Source organism: Carettochelys insculpta, chromosome 21 (assembly GCF_033958435.1).
Source record: "Carettochelys insculpta isolate YL-2023 chromosome 21, ASM3395843v1, whole genome shotgun sequence".
In the NCBI taxonomy this organism is placed as follows: domain Eukaryota; kingdom Metazoa; phylum Chordata; order Testudines; family Carettochelyidae; genus Carettochelys; species Carettochelys insculpta.
Window position 1 is genome coordinate 23,207,191 of NC_134157.1, and position 20,832 is coordinate 23,228,022.

Consider the following 20,832-nt stretch of genomic DNA (forward strand, 5'->3'; position numbering starts at 1 on the left):
ACATTGGAAAATGGCCATCAGCTGCCTATGACAGACAGACCATCTGAAATGGGAGCACCCACTTGATCAGTTCAAGCTATAATGTGGATTGAGGTGCTCTTAAACTTGTTATAATGGATTTGTGTTTAGATTTTACCACGTTAAGAAATAGTTCAATAAACGCTGCCTTGTTTGGAATGCTGCTTGTGTCGATATCAGAAGGATGTCTCTGTGTTGTCCACATATTCCCCTAGCCACCCTGCAGACCTAGACCCTAATGAGAATAGATTGATTATAACAAGTAAGTCAGGATCGCTATTCCGGGGGACCCACGCTCCATATGTGGGGTAACACCTTCTTCCACTCTTATCTTTTTTGAAGCTTGGCACTTCCCTAATGCCCACTCCTTTAACGGTCCAGAACTTGGGATGCTACTCGCTCTCCCAGTGGAGTGAGGCAGTTTGCTCTCTAGGCAAACACTGTGGATATAAATCATGGAAAGATCAGTATGTGAACAGTATCTTCTCCTTGAGGTAGTCAGTCATATCAGCCCCAAGCTCCCAAAATACAAAAGAACTAATCCTAACAAACACTGTAACATTAAACATCTTCACATTCTGTAAACTGCAAGAGAATGCATCTGCTGCATTCATACAGAACCATGTGCACTGTGTTGAAGATCATACATTCAACTCTGTCGTGAAATAAATATATAGGAAAAGAGTTTTAAAAACAACAAACAAAAGATTCTTGCTACAACGGCAGGGCCACCCACCACCCTGTCTCAGCAGCACCCTACTGCCTTGATCATGTTTTTTTTCTCCCACTTTCTTCATGTGAGCCAGCTCCCCACCTGAAGCACCAGAGTAAGGCATGGGTTCGGGGCAATGAAGGCTCACTCTTTGCTCACACTTGTCTTGCAGGAATGCAGAACAGCTTTAAAAAGGAGGGGCAGCTGCTCCAGAGGAACATTCACCATTTTTCCTGTCGAGAAAGAATAAGAATTAGCTGCCATTGCTAAGCCAGATTTCAGAAATGCTCATCTCCAAGTTGGTGACACTGGAGATGGTTTCACCTTGAACCTTTAGAGAAACAGTATATTACCCACTTCCCTCATTGGACATTTGATATTCCTCTGGATACAACAGGATGCGTTACATAGCAAAACAGAAGCTAAGCGAGTTGGTCCAGACAGATGAAAAGGATTTCCCCATAATGAGGGGACATTTATAGAAGATGGGAAAGACTACATGCCACCTCTAAAATTTCCCCCATCAATCAGTGAACCGATTGCGTGGGATATGTCCACCTGCTCCCACTGGACAATCCTGCTTGGTACGACAGAGGAAAGTGACACACAAACCTTGAACACAGCACACCCCAGGGAAGGACATTTAGTTCCAATCCCAAATATTCTGTGCCTGTTATTTTACCATTTAGGTACAAATGTTCTCAGGAAGAGCCAGGAATAACTCCTCAAGAGCCCATCTCTGATGCACTGAGATGGGAATTTCACATGCAGATTTCAGTAACCCAAATTCTGGGGAAGTTCAGATCTGGGGACCTCATTCAATTTGTCTAGGCTTTTATGTTGTGGCCTTCAACATCATACATATGTCATCTGTAGTGCAGAGCTCCTCCCTGGGAGGCCTATACTGCCTACAGATCTCTCTCCAGCAGAGACAACACTTCAAAGTTGTGTCTGAAATCAGGACCCTCAAGAGGTTTTGATCAAGATATTGAGGAGAACCCTTAACTGGGGAAACAAGAACATGCCCTCTTACTCCAACCTAGCAACAGGAGTTTAGCACTATTTGTAAACACAGATGTCACTGGACCAATTTACAAGCAGAGAGTTTTATTACACTGGGTGAAGCGAGGTGTGGGGGTTGTTATCCTGGTGAGGAAAAGCTCAAATAGAGAAGGTCCCACACTGGCACTGCTGTCCAGCCAAGTAGGTAGGAGTTTAATTATTATGAAAAAGAAAAACGTTTCTTTTAAAGGTGATTTAATGATTCAACACAGGGTCCAGCTGGAAGACAAGATCAAAAAGTTACCTGCAATGTATCGTATCTCCGGCAAACACATCATTAGATCTGGAAAACGGTTTGGCTGATGTGGGTACTTGTATTCCGTAAAATCCTGGCACACATACCAATACCGTTTATTCAACTGCTCCAATTGGGATGTATTGGTCAGGCCCCTAATGTCTGAGTGAAAACACAATTAAGTGACTGGGAGCAGCTGTAACACTAGCACAAAACCAGACTCACATTTATGTTCATCACTATTCAAGTCAGCAACTGTAAAATGGGAGGGCAAGTGTTTATAAAACTCAGTCCAACATCATCTATCTAAATTTTACTACACTGCTAGAGGCTTCAGGTGTATAGTCACCGCAGCATTAACACCCTCCTCCTCTTCTTTCTCCAGGACATACTGAATGCATATCACCTACAGAGACATGTCAGATTAGATGTGTGGGTACAAGATCTTCCTTTCCTAAGAGACATGGATGAGAACAGGTAATATCCTAAGCTGATCCTGCTCAGAGATCATGAAGCTTTCAGAGAATAATAGCTCAAGCAACAAGAACTCATTCTATAAATATATTAGAAGCAAGAGGAACACCAAGGACAGGGTAGGTCCACCACTCAGTGAGGAGGTAGAAACAATAATTAGGAAACTTGGAAGTGGCAGAGATGCTTAAATGACTTCTTTGTTTCGGTCTTCACCGAGCAGACTAATGCAGAAATGCCTAACAATGCATGCTAGTGGTAAGAGGGTATGTTTACAGGATAAAATACATATAGAACAAGTTAAAAATTACTTAGAAAAATTAGATGTCTTTAAGTCACCAGGGCTGGATGAAATGCATCCTAGAATACTGAAGGAGCTGAGAGAGGAGGTTTCTGAGCCTTTAGCTATCATCTTTGAAAAGTCCTGGAAGTTGGGAGATATTACAGAAGACTGGAAAAGGGAAAACATAGTGCCCATCTATAAAAAAGGCAAAAAAACAACCCAGGAAACTACAGACTAGTCAGTTTAACTTCTGTGCGGGGAAAGATAATGGAGTAAACAATTAAGGAATTCATCTGCAAACATCTGGAAGAAAATAAGGTGATAAGTAACAGCCAGCATGGATTTGAAAAGAACAAATCATGCCAGACCAATCTGATAACTTCTTTTGACAGGAGAACAAGCCTTGTGAATAAGGGAGAAGTGGTGGATGCGGTATACCAAGACTTCAGTAAGGCGATTGACATGGTCTCGCATGACCTTCTTATCAATAAATTAAGCAAATACAACTTAGATGGGGCCACTATAAGGTGGGTACATAACTGGCTAGATGAACATTGTCAGAGAGTAGTTATTAATGGTTTGCAGTCTAGCTGAAAGGGCTTAACAAGTGGGGTTCCATGGGGATCTGTTTTGGGACCAGTTCTATTCAATATCTTCATCAACAATTTAGATATTGGCATAGAGAGTACGCTTATTAAGTCTGCAGATACCACCAAGCTGGGAGGGGTTGCAACTGTTTTGAAGGATAGGCTCATAATTCAGAATGATCTGGACAAACTGGAAGAACGGTCAGAGGTAAACAGGATGAAGTTTAATACGGACAAATGCAAAGTACTTCACTTAGGAAGGAACAATCAGCTTCATACATATAGAATGGGAAGTGACTGTCTAGGAAGGAGTACTGTGGAAAGGGACTTAGGGGTCATAGTGGACAACAAGCTAAATACAAGTCAACAGTGTGATGCTGTTGCCAAAAAAGCAAACATGATTCTGGGATGTATTAACAGGAGTGTGGTGAACAAGACATGCAAAGTCATTCTTCCGCTCTATTTAGTGCTCCTTAGGTCCCAATTGGAGTATTGTGTTCAGTTCCGGGCACCACATTTCAAGCAAGATGTGGAGAAACTGGAGAAGGTCCAGAGAAAAGCAACAAGAATGATTAAAGGTCTAGAGAACATGAGCTATGAGGAAAGACTGAATGAACTGGACTTGTTTAGTTCAGAAAAGAGAAGACAGAGGGTACATGATAGTGGTTTCCAAGTACCTTAAAGAGGGTTACGAAGAAGAGGGAAAAAAACTGTGCTCCTCCTTGGCATCTGAGAACAGGACAAGAAGAAATGGGCTTAAACTGCAGAAAGGGAGGTTTAGACTAGACATTAGGAAAAACCTTCTAACTAACTGTCAGGGTTGTTAAACACTGGAATAAGTTACCTAGGGAGGTTGTGGAATCTCCATCGCTGGGAGATATTTAAGAGCTGGTTAGATAGCTAACAGTCAGGGAGGGCCTAGATGGTGTTTGGTCCTGCCAAGAGGGCAGGGAACTGGACTCAATGAACTCTTGAGGTCCCTCTCAGTTCTATGAACCCTACATCTCTACTCTCTTTTTTATAAAGCAGTGATATGTCAAGGCTGTTAGTCTTGATACAGGGTGCAACATAAGATTTTCCAGAGAGAGAAGAATATTGATTCCATTTACATCATCTCAGCTCTCTGGGAAATGTTCAAGGCAGTAATTCAGGGTGTTCTCTGTTTAGAAACTATGCCTTATGAGCTTTATACAGTTTCCAAGCTCTTACTCATATCTCAAGCAACATACCCAAAAGAAAAAAACAGAGATTTCAATACTAACAAAAGAACATGGAAAGGGACTTTCCCCGTATTTCAGCATGATCAATGACATTTATATACTACTTGATGTTATGGGAAGGGATCCAAAAAATTAAGAATAGGCAAAATGTGCAATTCTTCTGAGGCTCAATATAGTTCTTCAGAAATACTGTACAAGGGAAGGAGAATGTATTTGCTGTCCAAAAGCTGACCTTTAAAATAATTTTCAGGTATTCCACATAAAAAAATTGCAAACTCCAACTAAAAATAAAGGAAGACAGGAAGTTAATGCAAATACATTTTGGGAAACAATGGAGACAGCTAAAGGAGTCCATCATCCAGTGTCAGGAAACTGGTCAGGGAAGCAAACCGGAATCTGTGCCTAGGGCGCACACTGAAGTGTCAGCACAAAGCACTTGGTGTAACCTGGGGGAGGAGGGAGAGCAGAACATTTCCTTGTGGTACAGAAGACTCCTGGCAGTATTTACTCATTGAACTGCTTTTGAAATTTACCTACTTGGTTAGTGCCATCAATAGTGTCTTTCATTTATGCACAAGCAATACTGGGCACAACCGGCTGTGTAATAGCACGCACACATTACGACTGGCAGGGGACTCACACCATGGTGTCAGACTGAGGAAACTGACCCTTCCAATCCCTATCAGCATGATGAAGAATCCAGAAAACAGAACCCATGATAGTAGCCAACACTTAGAGCACAAAGGCTTACAGAGCTCTACTTAAACAAGGAAAATTGATGCAGATTGATTGTCTTGACTGCCCCTATTAAAGAGGCTGGACCAGTGACACTCAGACTGAGGCATGTGAGATGCAAGTAGCTCTTCAATATATCTCCTGCAGCTCTTTGCAGGACATGAGATGCAAACACTGATTTAATTATTAACCCACTTTAAGCTATTAACCAATCAAGTTACTTTTACTATGTTATTAACCAATTGCAGTTGATAAACTACCTGGCCCAGCATTTTGCTGGGAGAATAAAATTGAATGCTACACACAGAGAATGAAGTCACACTACTGAGGCTTGTTTGGGACCTGTTGGTCATTCATTTGGGTCCTGAACCTCTGAGATCTGAGTGTCATTAGCCTAGACCCTTCCACCATGAGCAGCAATATTTTCTGATGACACACAGTTGTGCATGGTGAAAAGTTTGCCAGAACAGCCAGTAGGTAATCAGTCATTCAGGCCTTATCTGGGAAGATTTCATCAGTCACTCTGCTCTGTTCTCATTCTGCTGCTGGTAAAGTAGGTATGTATTTAAAGTGACGCACATACTGTCCTTGGTGTCTATGATTAAAGGTATTAAAAATTGATTAAGTAAGTGAGCCTTCTCCCTCTACAATTGCTTCATTTAGGTGTCTGGAATAACATACTGCATATGGCTCTAACTGCGCAAAGGCAAAACCTTTTAATGCTCAGGCGGATCCATTTCAGTTTGGGGTTAGGGCTCCTTTCCTGTCTCCCCATCATCTCAAGGAAGCAAAGACAGACTAGCTTATTGACTAGTCATTTTCTCGAGTGGGGCTGATCCCCTCCTTCTGCCACTCACCTTGATTTAGGAAGTTGATGGCTTTCATACACGCGTACTCCTCATTGCTGACCTTCAGCTGGTTAAATTTGCGGTAGAGGTAGATCAGCCGTTCCATCACCTCCATTCCCTCTTCACTGAATCTGAAAGAAAGGGAGACAGACGCACACATCAGTGTACACAGAGAAGAGGCCCTTTGCCATTGACAGTAAGGAGCTTAGTGACTTACTAAAACTCTGTGGTGTTTAAAAGTCCTTAATGACTTGCATTATAATTCAGAGACCCGGATGCTTCAGGTCTGTGGGCACTAGTCATAAGCAGCAAAACTGGTAACTTGGTGATTCAGAATAGCATATTTGCCAGTCACATCAGACCTTTCAGGAAACTTGGGGATTTCACAGATGCACAAGGGTACATGTATATATTATACATATATCTAGACTGATATCCAGATAGATAGATCAATCGATCAATATATTGCTTCTGGACTTGTGGCACATGGTCCTGGTATAAGGCTGCTCTGGCTGGGAGAAACAGGCACTAAATTCCTGGCTCTGCCAATGATTTCATGTATGGCCCTGGTCAAGCTACTAAGCCTCTCCATGCTCCATTTTCCCCACATGAAAATGAAGATAATGCTCCCACCCCCGCACTCCCATGTTGTTATGAAGCTTAATTCACTAGTTTGTGAAATGGGATGATCCTTAGACAGAAAGCTCTAGAGCTGTGCGAAGAGTTAATATTATCTACTGAGTAATAGTTACACTGTATTTTATGACCCACTAACTGTGCAAGTCCATCTAGGAAATTTGGTGAAACCTGTCTGAATTCCAGCCATATCAAAAGCTATTCACTGTTACAGGGTGTTCGCCATTAAATGCGCACGTAGGGCAAAGGAAGGGTTTACAGCAGGGACAGAAAAATCTTAAAAAGTTTGAGTGATTCCCTTCAGTTCAGCTTTCTCAGACGCGTCTCTTTAGAAATCAGCCTCACACTCTGACATGAATACAGCCCCTGCTGTCCAGACTCAAGCTGGCCCTGCCAGGTTTAGTATACGCCAAGTATCTGATGATTGGCCCTAGGCCTTCACTCTGGATTCAGGGCACCCACTTGTAACATTACACAGCACTGTTGCTTCAGACTTTATACTGGGGGGTGGAGGGGGCAGAAATCACACCTTCCTCCTCCACTCCCCCCGTTCTCTCACTCTCCCCCCACCTCAGCTCCAGCCCTCTTTTAGCTCCCATGAGCCCCCCCCAGCTTGCACCTGGCTCTTAGCCATACAGCGCTGTGGGAAAAGGGTGCTAGGATGTTTCGCTTGAGACTGTCACCCAGTAACATGATGTGGTCATGTCCCAGCTATGGGCGATACAGAAGTGATCTCTGCCACATCTGGACATGGGGACTCCTCCCCACTTCCACCAGTGGGGCCGTGCTCTCCCTTGGCACAATGCAACAGCACACGGAGGGCAGACGAGTGAGCAGGTGCTGATAAGTAAAGCTCCAGGGGTGAACCCTAGACTAGCAGGTGAGCAGAAGATTACATGCAAATGTGGGAGCCTGATGCAAGACACACAGAATAGCCAAGCAGCTTTAGAGTCAGGAGGAGGAGCAAAATGAACTCCTTCCAGTAAAGAAGCCACAAGGTACAGCTGACTTGCTGACAACCAGCTGCAAATCTCACTTGCCCAATGAACTCGCTTTGGGGAGGGAGATGTAATAGTTTGGGAAGGGCTCCCAACAGTCCAGTGATTTCAGTCTTTTAATAGCTAATGGGAATGCTGGGGCTGTAGTGAAGAGACCCGGCTCCTGTAAGAGCCCCGTATTTCTGCAGGAGCTGTCTGAGAGGACCTCTGCTTGCAGCTCACTGGATAAGTGGACCGTAGATAAAAAGACATTCATAAGCATCTATGTGACGGCATAGAGCATATATTTCAGAGACTTCTCCCAGGGCCCATGGCCAGGAGCCATTCCTACTACATGTGGTTTAAAGCAATAAAGTCTACTTTGAAAGAAATAGCCCATAGCATAAATCATCAGCAGTGAGACAGTAGTACTCAGGAAAGCTTCAGCTGTGTGTTCTGGAATTATACAATACAAAGTCGGAGCACAGCCAGACAGCCATGTCTGAACAAAACAGAACAAAAATAAAACTCTGCTCACTGAATATCATCTTATTTTGGCATGTGTATTTGTTTACTTGGAAGTTATTTGCAAAATGCATGGTGGAGTTTGGCCTCAGAGAATAGAAAACAAGCTGTTTGAACTACAGGTCAGTTCTTCGGGGAAGTAATATTGTAAGTGATGAAAGCCTTGTCGGCCAATCTAAAGTTATACAAATTTCTTGCTCTCAACTTGACATTAAAAAGCCTGCAGGTGCAAGACTGCAAAGCATAAGAAGTTAATGAGCACAAAGACCACTCACAGCCCTCAACTGAGTCTAATTGTTTTTTGAGCATGCACATTTTTACTAACCACTCGTCACTTCCATAAATCCAGGAGAGCTCTTCTCTCATCCCTACAATGGAACGGGCTTGGTTTTCTGTGCCATACATTCCTCCCTTTTCCTAACAAAGCCGTTCTGTTTTGCACAGCCCTATTCCTTCTCAAGCACTTACTCCTCCACATACTGTCTGCCTCACAGCTTTTACACCAGTCTCATTCCTGCCTACGTATCATCAGGACTAACAGTAAAAAGTTTAAGCAGCCATGCGTTTCATTTGATTTAAAAAAAAAAACAAAAAACTAGACTTTACAGCTATAAGCATTAACAGCCAGAAAATGGACCATTTTTGTCAACAGTTTAAATTTGAACTGATTAAAAGACATGAAAGAGCTGATTTATTTCTTTTGAATCTACCTAAATGCTGGCAGTCATGGTGCTAATCAGGAACATAAATAAATTACAAGCTTCTAAGTGCATGAGTATCTTTGGTCAGCGTATTGTTTTAAACTGGCTAACAGACAAAATGAGTCTCAAATTGGAACAGCCATTCCTGAATCATTACGGTGAATGGCATTACCATGACGAGAGCCAACGGATCAAACAAAAGCCTCCGTTACACCCAGCTAATCCCAGTGAACTCACTGGGGTTACATGGATGTGTATGAGGGGAGAATGCAGACGTTTCAATGATGAATGGTCTTTAAAATTAAAGAGATCAACAAGCGCTTGCGAAGAGATAGCCGCTGGTGTCTCCGGACAGCCTGATTTTGGACCACGGAAGGAAAGTTGGTTGACAGAAGTGATCATTACAAAGCCAACACTAAGTGTAAAGGTCACAGACACGTAGCCATAGTCTGCATCTTCACAAGCCAGTCTTTAAAGTGCTACAGGAATCCTTCTTCGTTTTGTGACTGCAAAAGGCACTACAAGCAGCACATGCTCATTAGAGCAACGCTGAGCTGGCCAGTGGCTAATGCAGGATTCCAGCTTGCCATCAAACTTGTGAAATCCCAGGAGCCAATAAAAGGCTGATTAGGAGGAAGAAACACCATAAATTGTATTAAACAGTACAGATCAAAAATGAGAAGGTAAGACAGCTTTGAGGAGAGAGAAAATGTTTTTAAGAAACCTCACACATTATTAGAGAGCCTGGGACAAGCCAGCAAGGGACATTTGGCTCCCACACAAGACAGGAAGACAGGCAAACACTGGCGCGGACAGCACTGCTAAGATTTTCACTCTGACACAACCACTTAGTAGTATTACTGCCGCCCTGCTACACGCCAATACTTAAACTAGTGGTAACATGCCCAGAAAAAGAGGCCTGCCTGAAGGATGGGCACTTGCACACGTAGGTCTTTCAGCTGTGCACTGCACACATTTCATTGTCCTCCCAAGTGGCCTGTTAAAGCCACATTCTCATTTTTCCTGCTAAGGTCAATTAATGGTTCTTTAAATGCTGAATCAGTGAATGAGACCAAAGGAATTATTCCGCTGTCAAAGCCCATCTATTATTCCAGTCCTTGGATAAACACACAGATCTGCTCTAAGGCATCCTCGAGACTGGCAGGTGAGAAATGGCCAGGGTCGGAAGCATTAAGACGACTCCTTCACTATCTCACTTTCATTTTGGGTCTGCCTCATATTTTATACATGTCAACTTTTGGGACCTCAGGAAGGACAGCTTGAACATAAGCAAATCCACACATAGTGGCAAGTGCTTGGCTCTCGCAGACACACTCCTCACTGAAGCTGCACTCACTCCATTTCTAATGTCTTTATAAGATCAGTGATTACTTCCACAGCGACACAGATTTACCATCCAGCAACAACCCTGGCACAACCATCAGCTCCACCAAGGGCAGAGCTGGAGTAGGTCATATTAACAGGGAGGCTGGGCAGCCAGTAAAGTAAATCCTCCAAGTATCTTGTCACAATGCTGTCAGTCTGTCTGCTATCCAAACAAGGATCAGTCTGAGACTTGGACTGAAGAAGAAAGAAAACTGACCAAGATGATGAATTAAAGGCAGGTCATCACTTGGAGCATCAGATAGTGCAGTTTCCTCTGCAATGTCAGCTAAGTTGCAACACCATTAAATTTATGTAATCAAAAACAATGAAATAGCAATTAATAACGTAATATTGTGGAAACAAGGTCACTAGCTGTGTGATCAAGTTCTTCTTTCTGTTTCTAATTGGGAAGCTTTGTGAACCAGTTTTTGTCACTATATAAATATTGTAAAATAACCCATGAGGTACAAAATGTTTCTTTGAGCCTGGGTAATTCCTCTCATAAAGGGGCTCTCCTCTCAATCCTCGGGTGGAGAAAGGAAGAATTTCTATTGGAAAACTGGCCTTGACATGAGGTTATCACTCTACTTTTCTGCAGAATGCTGGGAAAAGTCTGTATTGTTCAAGGGGGATCACTAGTAGTGAAACGGAGCCACGCTGGCAACACGAGAACTGCGGGTACAGCAGCCCACTTTCATAACAGAGTCATTTTCTGCTATGTGCAGGGATTACACCTAATTTGTGTCCCACCCCTTCCCACTCACAGCACAGTTCCTGAATGTGCCACATAGTCAGACCCAGTGCACCAGTCAAGGCCACAGGAGCAGGTGTGTGTTGGTAGAGGGGGTTAAAACATTCACACTGTGTCTACACTTACAAAAAAACTTCAAAACGGCCATGCTAATGGCCAAATTGAAGAATACTAATGAGGCGCTGAAATGAATATTCATTGCCTCATTAGCATGCTGCCGGCCACAGCACTTTCAAAGTGCTGCAGTTCGCTTGTGTACAGCTCATTGACACGGGGGTCCTTTTCGAAAGGCCATGGCCATTTCCAAGTTTTTTTAAGTGTAGATGTAGCCTCAGAATTGGATCATTTTCACCCCATCATTATGTTTTATGTTCATTAATTTCTTTGAGACTTAATGTTAACCAATTAATGAACCAATTAATAAAAACCAATCATTTTAAATAAGGCACCTAAACATCTCAGGGACTTAAGCCTAGGGAAATTTCAGAAGAATGCTTAAGAAATCTGCAGTAATCTATTGGAACAGTGGAGAGCAAACTTCTGTGAACGACATATGCTCAGAGGGATGTAAAGAAAACAAAACCTGCTGTTTCACTGAGAAAAAAAACTGAAGTCACGGGATCCCTCAGATGGATAAATCTCACAGGACTTGCCCTTTTTTTCCTATCTTGGATTTCAAATTGAGAATTATTTGGGGCATGTGTCCACAGATTGAGCACTGATGTAAGTAAATTAGCTTAGAAACACTGTGCAGACTAGCTCTAGATAAGTCATCTTAAAACCAGGGTGGTGAACCTTTTTTGGGTCGGTGGCTACTTACCACAGTGAAAAAAAAATCACTTGGGGGCCACATAAAAGTGAGAAGAGTCACAAAAACACAATACCAAATCCACTCTCACTTACGTGGCTCCTGAGTCGTCCCCTGGAACTCCAGCCCCATGGGTGGGAAGTGGGGGAAGGATTAAGAAGTGGGGACAGGTTCAGGGCTCTCCCCAAGACAGATTAACTCTTCTGGGGGCCCAGGGTGGGACCAAAAATGGGGGGATTCAGGGTTCAGTGTGCAGGAGGTAGCTGCCAGGGGGCAGGTATGGGGTCTGGGCAGGAGGGAGGGTGCAGGAGTGGGCTGGGGGATGAGCGTTTGGACTCTAGATGGGAGGGGGGTTTCAGGAACAGTTTGGGGGGGTGCTTACCTGGCACAGCTCATGCATCACTCCCAGGCACGACCCCCCACAGCTCTGATTGGCCACAATTGTTGGGGAGAGCTTTCAGGCAGCATTGTGCTACCTACCTTTCCCCCAGCCAGGGAGGGGCGGCAGTGGCGGTGGCAGTGCCGGCAAGCAGAGCTGCTCCCTGCCCCTCTCAGCCAGAGCCCATGGGCTGAATCTGGGCCTGGCTTCCCTGACTGCAGCCCACAAAGCTTGGGGCGCCACACGCCCACCACGCTGTGGGCTGAATACTGCGGAATGGAGCCCAAGACTCATGGGCTAGATCCAGGCAAGCTACAGACTGGATCTGGACTGTGGGCCAGGGGTTCCCCTCCCTGCCTTGAAGGAACACACAAGTTTAAAATCTACATTATTATTTCTCTAACATGTTAAAGGCACACACAGGACTTAAAGCTTTCAGTTAAAAAGAACTGCATTTTTGTAAAAATTAAAAGATTTTTTGAACATTTCCCTGGAGCACTGTGCACCCCAAACACTATAACCCTGTGGCAAGCATATGGGCCAGGATTTTCAGAAGTACTGATCAAGTTGACCGAATAGTTTTTGAATTTTGAGGAAAAACTATGGAAAAAAAGTTTCAATTAAATTTTCATTTTCCCCAATTTTTGACCAGCCTAGTGACTACTTTGAGTGCATAACGTGAGACACTTTGGGCACTCAAAACAAAGTGAAATGGATGAGTTTAATTTCACAGGCTCAAAGTGAAATGAAAGTGCAAACAGCACAAGTGGCGCTGTAGATTATGAGATTCCAAGAGTAGCACATGTGCGAGGAACACCAATAAGGCAAATTTCACACATCCAGGCTCTGATTTTCAGAAGTGCTGATGCCAGTGTATTTCCAGTTGAAACCCCTGAGGATGGTGGGGGCTCAGCCCCCTGAAAACAGCCTATATGTGACTCTCAGAAGAGTCCTTTAACACCATTCATATCCCCATTCATAATTCCAACTCAAACTCAGGCTTTGTGGGATTTGTCTGCTAAACTGCAACTTTTTTCGCCTCTAGCTCCCACTTATGCCTACCACCCTTGAGATCAGTGCTGAAATGGCATGGCTCAGCATGGAGCCTACTGAGAGACAGAAGGTCAACCTGTGCACAAGGGTTTCTGGAAGGAAAGGGCCCTTTCTACTGCAGCTTTGAATAATCTCCCAACCCGCCAAACATGTTTTAAATGGCTTTGAGAGGCTGGAAGGGCCTAAGGGCAGTGTAGGGCCTGGGGCTGCACACCCTTCAGAAGTATAAAGGGAGCATCCCATACCCAGATGGGGCCAGGGGTGTGGCAGACATCACTCCCAAGGCAACGCTTTAGTAGCGGATCCGGAGACAGTTCCACACAACCAACCTCACATAAGGGTCGTGAGATGAGCAGGAGGGGAAGGCACCCTCCCTTTGCCACATGCTCACCCCCACCCCAAGGCCTATCTTCTCTCAGACAACGATCAGTTAGATATAAAAGATTTCACAGTGATTTACTAGGGTATAGGAGAAATGCCATCTGAGAGATGTGCCCTTGGATGAGAAGTGAGTCAGTGGCAGAGTCAGGAACACACCACCCTTCATTCCAAGACCTCCCCCATTGCCAGATACCACTTTGACCCACAGAAGATATAACCCACCACCTCACCTGTGCAGCTCATCGTCAGAGGGAGAGTACTTGGAGGTTACATCAGCAAGGTCACCAAAGATCTGTTTACTGTAAACAGTCAGTGAGGACAGCAGAATCAACTCCTGCCAAGTGGAGCTTAGCAGGCAAGTATAGTCCTTGATTGAGAGTTCACAGAAGAACGGCAGCTTCTTAATCCAGGCAATCTGCCTGAAAAGCAACTCATCTGCCAGGCGACACAACAATGCAAACAGCTCTGCCTGAGTCACTCTATACCTGCAGGCACAGTTAATATAAGAACATAAAAATGGATTAAAAACCAGCACCTGGATAACAAGATAACATCTGTGTGAGTCCTGATCCCTGGTGACCACAGTGTCACCCGGTGGTGAGAACAGAGACCGATTGCTGGTGTTTGTTTCTGAGCCCACAAATAGCAAGCAACAGCACAGTAAGAAAGCAACCATCCTACACCTATACTTTTTCCCCCAGACAAGATCGTCATCCATGAAGATTTTGACTGAATCCAACCACAGAGCTGCTCATGCTACCAGCCGCTCAGCTCTCAGGAACCCTTCTCCAGGCCTGCATATCAGACTGAACCTGGCGTGGTGGAGGGGCAGGAAGCAGCAGCTGCTTGTTAATCTAAGGAAGCTAAGGTTGTATTCCATACATATACAACATGTTACACAAAAGCAGAGAAGTGATTTCATTTGTGCAACAGATCCTCTCAGCCTTCAGGCATTAGCACTACAGTTTCAGGTCTAGCCCTTGGGGGACCATCCTTTGGCTACTGCCTTCATAATCAGGTATTGTTTATTTCATCATTTACATATGTGCGAAATTAAGAGCTATGTAAATAGTGTTATGAATTTAAACATTCAGGTGGTGTTCCCACAATAGCACCAGTTACGCACATCCCATATACTGTACACACAGAGGTACACACATAGAGATTGTAGCACAAATACGGACATTACAGTGGAGCGGCTCAGGGCAGCCTCAGTCCACCAGAACACGAGCACTTACCCATCCTCAATAAGCATTGGAGTGCCAAGTGGTTCCAGGTCCTCAGCTGACACCAACTGATTGATCAGACTGTGTGACTGGGGATCTAGACTTCGGGTCTGAGGGGGCATCAGAGCTGAGTGGGCAGAATAGTTAAAAAGGTGCGGTAGGTACTGATAGTGCGTGGACACTGGAGTCCCAATATACTGATCCCTGAGTGCAGTGAATCCATTCAGCTCCACAGACCTACTGAAAAGGGGAAAATTTATTTAATATACTGGACAAACACCATCTAGTTCACACCCATCTTTCATCCAGCTCAGGAAGAGAAGGAAATAAGAATGCTGCTGGAAAAGAAAGGGGTGAAAAATACTTCTGTTAAATACAGTGGTGAAAGCAGTCAGGAGCATGCGACCATCTCTGCACCATCTCCAGCCTGACCTCCACATCTGTTCCACTGACTGCAACTGTCTAGAAACTCGGCTGCTCAGAAAGCATTCTTTGACTGGAATACACAGCCAAGCTCTGTGCTAAGCATGTCCATCCCTGCTTACTGAAGAGCTCAGAATGTAGGATAAAAGGTTTATCAAACCTATCAATAAAAATACATTCATTTACATTTTTAAAACAACTGATACTGGAAGTGAGGTGGGTTTGGTTTGACATTTAAACCTTCTTTCCAGTGTTTGCAATCAATGTACGGAAGCACTATATTAGTGGACGTGAATCTAAGCGTAACAAATTACAGGTTGAACCTCTCTAGACTGGCACACTCTTATCCCGCAACATCCATAAACTGCCATGATTTTAGTTAGCTGGATGTTAGCTTCCCATGGATGCGGCCAAGTTTCCTGGGGTTCCATAAAGTTTGTTTACAGTCACCAGTCCTGGCTCTCAGCATTCTGTGCTGTTACTTAGCTCTAGTTTACCCCTAAATGTCTTCTAAGAGCCCCATAATCAGTGGAAGTGTGGGTAATGCTACTAGACAATATTGACCTGCTGTAGTCCAGCATATTTTTTTGTTTGGCACTGGTCAGGTTCCGAGGGTGCCAAACTGGAGAAATTCAACCTGCATAAGATAATTTGAAAAATCAAATAAGCTGACTTATTTTCAACATATAAACAAAATGAAATGGAAGAATGTAAACAGACAGCATTAACAGTGAACAGAAAATTATATATAAAATATAATTATATATAAAATGTTCAGGGTTTATCATCTAAAGTGGTATTAAAACAGATTAAGACCTTAAACCCAACATTTCTTTATCATTTTTTCATGAAAATTTTACTCTCGGATCACACTGGACTGGTCAAAAACAGTGAATCTGTCTCTAGCTAAAAAGTGTTTGCAAAGATCAACATGTGCAAGATGTGTTTGAGTTACACAGGCAAAAGGATGATGTTCACTTCCAGCCCAAAATGCAGCATGCAGGGAAATACAAGCAGAGTACATTCATTTGGAATTCTTTCAATAGAAACTCCCACCTTGAAGACGGGGTAGAAACAGGTGATGGCTGGTTGCTCTCAGAAACTCCATTCCCAGGAGAACTATGGTCACTGTCTCCATTGTTACTCCAAGAGATGTTTGCCTCCCCCTCAAATTCTTGTCCAGACATAATTCTTTCAATCTCTTCCTCTGATATCTTTTGGATAAAAATTGTTACATTTAGTGATAAATGTAACCCAGCCAAGTACAAAATAAGTAAGGCTGAGTTGCACATAGCGTTGGAGCTGTTCTGCTAGTTGAGCATGGAAAAATTAGTAAAACCTAGAATTTCTGGGAGAGGTCTTTTATATGGCGTGGATATTAAAATATACTTAAAATCTTCCCTGCTTTTCTTATTGCTTTCCTATTTTTTTACTAATAAGATACTTGATTTTAAATAAGGATTACATAGTCACAGGACTGCTGAGAGTTCTAGCAGTACCAGACAAGTGCAGTCAACATGCTTCTTAGGGCAGGATGATGGTACGAATGGGAGTTAGAGCAGAAAGAGGAAGTTACTGACCTTATAGTAACTGGAAGTACTTTACCCATCTCTGTGTGCCATATGCCAGGAACTAGAGAATTTCGAAAGCAGTACTCACCCTGTGACTCTGACAGATGAGAAAGCACAGGGCAGACCAACCACTTCTTTCACCTCCACTGCAAATCAGAGAAAATCCAAAGCAAAGGGGAGCGAGGGGAGGGAATCCAGAATGGGACCACACATCTAGAAGAAGCTCGAGTTCCTATAAGGTAAGTACTTGACTTTTTTTCTCATGCTAGTCTCTGTATGTATCCCCTTGCAAGCAACTGGAACTCAACCAGGAGGAGAACTGTACGTGACCAATGGCAGAGTCATACACAGGACAGCTGTTCCAAAGGGTGAAACCAGTGGCGGAGTTCTGGTGGATACCGTCAAGCAAACGCATGGCCTGAACTCCACGTCGCTGCCTAATAAATATTAAGCAGAGGGACTTCAAAGTGACACCAGAGATGTTGCTTGTGCTCTTACCCCAGGAGGGGGAAGATTAGACGGATGATACAGCAAAATACAGCCCAAGAGCTCTTTTGAGAGGATAAAGCTTGACCCTTTCTCCTATGGCATTTCTTGATTGTGTCCTTTCTTGTCAGGTAAAAGGCTAAGGCTTGCTGACTGTACAGGAATGGTGCTTTTCCTCTAACCATGGGTAAGGCTTTGAGAAGAACACAGGCAGGGCCATCCCTAGTTAGGGCACAGGGAAATCCCCTCTGCCACCCGCTGTCCTCTACATCCCCATCCTGCCCTCCTGCACCCCTCCAAGCAACGCACGCAGGGGATTACGGAGCCTGGTGCAGCAGCGGCCTGAGAGCCAACTCACCATGCAGGAGACAGGAACCGGAGTGGCCTAGCAGCCTGCACCACCACTTTCCCAGCCCCCGGTACCTTGCTTCTCTGCAGTGCTGGGAAATGGAATGTCCTGGGTTGGGCTGCTAAGAACCTGCACACAACAGAGTGGGGTGGGCTGCTGGGCTTCTGCAGCTCCCCCCATCTGCATCGGGTATGTGGGGGTGAGAACTCCTGCTGCTCCCTCTGTACCATGCCCCATAATCTCCTGGGTCCCTCTCATCCATAGGACAGTTTGGGTGGCCACTGCAGGGTCTCCAAAAGCTCAGAGCCTGGCAAAGCCACCCCAATTCATCCTATGGATGGGATGGCTCTGAGCACAGGTGAACAGATACACTGCTTAAGGTGAAACACAGACTACTCTGGGAATGAATTTGGATCTAAACATAATGAAACCTCATCCTTATGAAATACTGAAAAAGGAGGACCTGCCATCAATACTCTAAGCTCATCGACCCTCCTGACTGAGGTGATGGCTACCAGGAATGCAACCTTCTGAACAGGAGAGACATGGAGCAAGAACCTGACGGTTCCAAAGAAAGCTTAGTGCAGGGAATAAGGTGCAAGCTCCAGAGAGCAGGAGGCTTTTTTTTTTTTTTTTAAAAAAAAAAAAAAAAAAAAAAAACAAACCAAAAAAACCCAAACAAACATTGTGCTTGACTAGCAGATTCCAGAAAGGACCAGAGGGAATATAAGGCTTAAGTAGCCCTGTGAAGGAGGATGGTAAGCACTAGCCGCTGGCGAGCTGACTGGTAACAAACTGAAGTGCAAACCTGCTGTCTTCAAGGAAAAAGTATAGCCCAAAATTAAGGGACTAACTGTGGCTCCTGGAGAAATAGGGCTGAACCACCCAGAGAGAAAAATATTTCTCCTCAGCTAGATAAGGTTTTCTTGGGGAATCCTCCTGACCAGTTGGAAAGACTTTCTGTACAGCTTCAGAACATGCCTGCTCCAAGGACGAGGCCAAGCCAAAAAACAGGCTCAGAGATAAAAGCAGCCAGAGGTTGGCTGCCATTCCCTGCCTAAACGGCATCTTCACTATCAAATGAGGTGGCGACTTTGCTCTCTCCAGCCTTTCCCAATGACTATCAGCACTTCCAGGAACTCATCTGCAAAATTGCAGGTTCCTCCTGAGATGGATGGGGAGCCTCCACACAAGATCCTGGACATCTCTCAGTCCGCCAGCTCTGGTAGAATAGAGCTGCTGGTTAATAAAACTCAGTGTTCAGGAAGGGGTGGTGATCCCCATGTCACAGAGACTAAACACAAAAACTGACAAATAAAAACTCACATACAAAAGTGATTTAGTGAGATCTCAACATATTTTCACAGCTAATGAAGACTGCAGAAGCTCCAAAAACAGGAGATTTCAATCTAGGCTGGGCAGTAATGACAAGGAATCAGAGAAGCAATTGGTCTGTCCTGGCCCTTATCACCTCAGTGGGAGGCACAAAATGAGCCAGGATGCTTGTGCAGATCAATGGACACTACCAGAGCCATCCTGTCCATTGGAAGGTTTGGGGCAGCCTTCCAATGGGGCACACTTTAAGGGGCGGAGCAAGGACAGGAAGAAGTGGGTCAGGGAAGGATCTGGGGAGGAGCAGGGAGGTGGCCTAAGCCTCACAGCAACCTAGGGACAGCCATGGACACTACTTTCCAAATCCTCCAGCTTCAGGCACGTGCAGACCCACAGCTTAATGCTGCCAGTGCTAGCACCCAAAGAGCAATTACCAGACCCGAAACATTTGCTCCCTCACAGCCCACAGCATTTCCCTAAAGATACATGCAGCAGTTAAATCAGAGAGGCGAACTCATCTCCAGCAGCAAAATTTGCAATGAATGATCGAGATGCAGCAGAAGCAGCAGCTGGTTTGTGATCAGTATTATTTAGATCTTTCCCTTCTTTTCCTGGTACATAGATCATGTTTCCTTTCCCACCCATCCATTCCAGGTTTGTGATGGAGTGAGCGGAGATTTTCATAGATGCACAGACCTGGACAGTGTCATGTAAAGGTTTTTTCTGTATCTGTTTTATTAAAATAAATAGTATTTTAAGGCTACTTTTCGGGCTGCAGGCTGGAAAATGGCGTTTCTCACTTGTTCAGCAGAAGCTACTGTACCAAATTCCCTAGCATTTTGCAAGACATCTCCAGACATGCTGCCCCATCAATCAGAAGACGTTTATTGGGTGCCCCACTTGCAACAAGCCAAGAAATTGTGGTATGGACACTGCAAGATTTACTGGGAGATTTGTGAGGATTGAAGTGCTTGTCCCAACTTACAAAAGATAGCTGGTTTCCTACTGATTGACCAAGGAGTTCAGAGATTGCCATTTTATCCATGTAGCCAACTGAGAATCTGTAACCCACTGGGGCCATGCCATGGCTCTCTGCGGCCAGGCAAGATAGCAGCTTTATTTACAAATCTGCTGCCTAAACGGGATGCGTCCGTAATGACTGGAAACTGGTTGGAAGACTGCCACTGAATTAATGCAGGCCTAAATCCTTGGTCTGGATGCTTTCACATAGAGTCTAGAGATGCTAAGTAACCTCTCTAGGTTCTAAAGAGCATGTTCAAGGCAGCCCTGAAACACCGGCAGATCCACCTGACTCCTCCCCTTCTTGGGACAAGCTGTCCATGACTCTGCCTCATACAGCAGTTGGGGCAGCAGAAACAATGCTGAGGGAGGCTCTGAGCGTGTGCAGCCTCCTGGCAGGATAGTGACCAGTTCAGTGTCCCCCATGATGGTGCCTTTGTGCAAACGAGTGCTGGGGGCATGTTATTAAAGGCCAATGAGCAGTACAGAAGCTGAAGATCACTGTATGAGGGGAAAGCGGAAGTACACTCACCTGGACAGGTCCAATACTTTTGTTCCTGCCTCCCGGCATTCCATCTTCTCTGATTGCTGAAAGGAAAGAGCCAAATACTGCTTAGGAACAGCACCATTCACTGGCACTCTGCAACTGCACAGAGA

At 44.5% G+C, this 20,832-nt stretch overlaps 1 protein-coding gene across 1 annotated transcript in view; it reads right to left on the bottom strand.

Annotated features, from left to right (window-relative positions):
- Window positions 1–314: 314 nt before the first annotated feature.
- The window catches only part of NR6A1 (nuclear receptor subfamily 6 group A member 1), a 197,588-nt gene continuing 177,070 nt past the window's right edge, over window positions 315–20,832 (bottom strand). The window contains exons 3-9 of the mRNA XM_075015862.1: window positions 20,708–20,763; window positions 16,474–16,631; window positions 15,007–15,231; window positions 13,999–14,253; window positions 6,181–6,302; window positions 2,037–2,189; window positions 315–963 (exon numbers count right to left, since the gene is read on the bottom strand). Coding sequence (XP_074871963.1) covers window positions 875–963; window positions 2,037–2,189; window positions 6,181–6,302; window positions 13,999–14,253; window positions 15,007–15,231; window positions 16,474–16,631; window positions 20,708–20,763 — 1,058 coding nt within the window. The 3' untranslated portion in view covers window positions 315–874. The remainder of the gene's footprint in view (window positions 964–2,036; window positions 2,190–6,180; window positions 6,303–13,998; window positions 14,254–15,006; window positions 15,232–16,473; window positions 16,632–20,707; window positions 20,764–20,832) is intronic.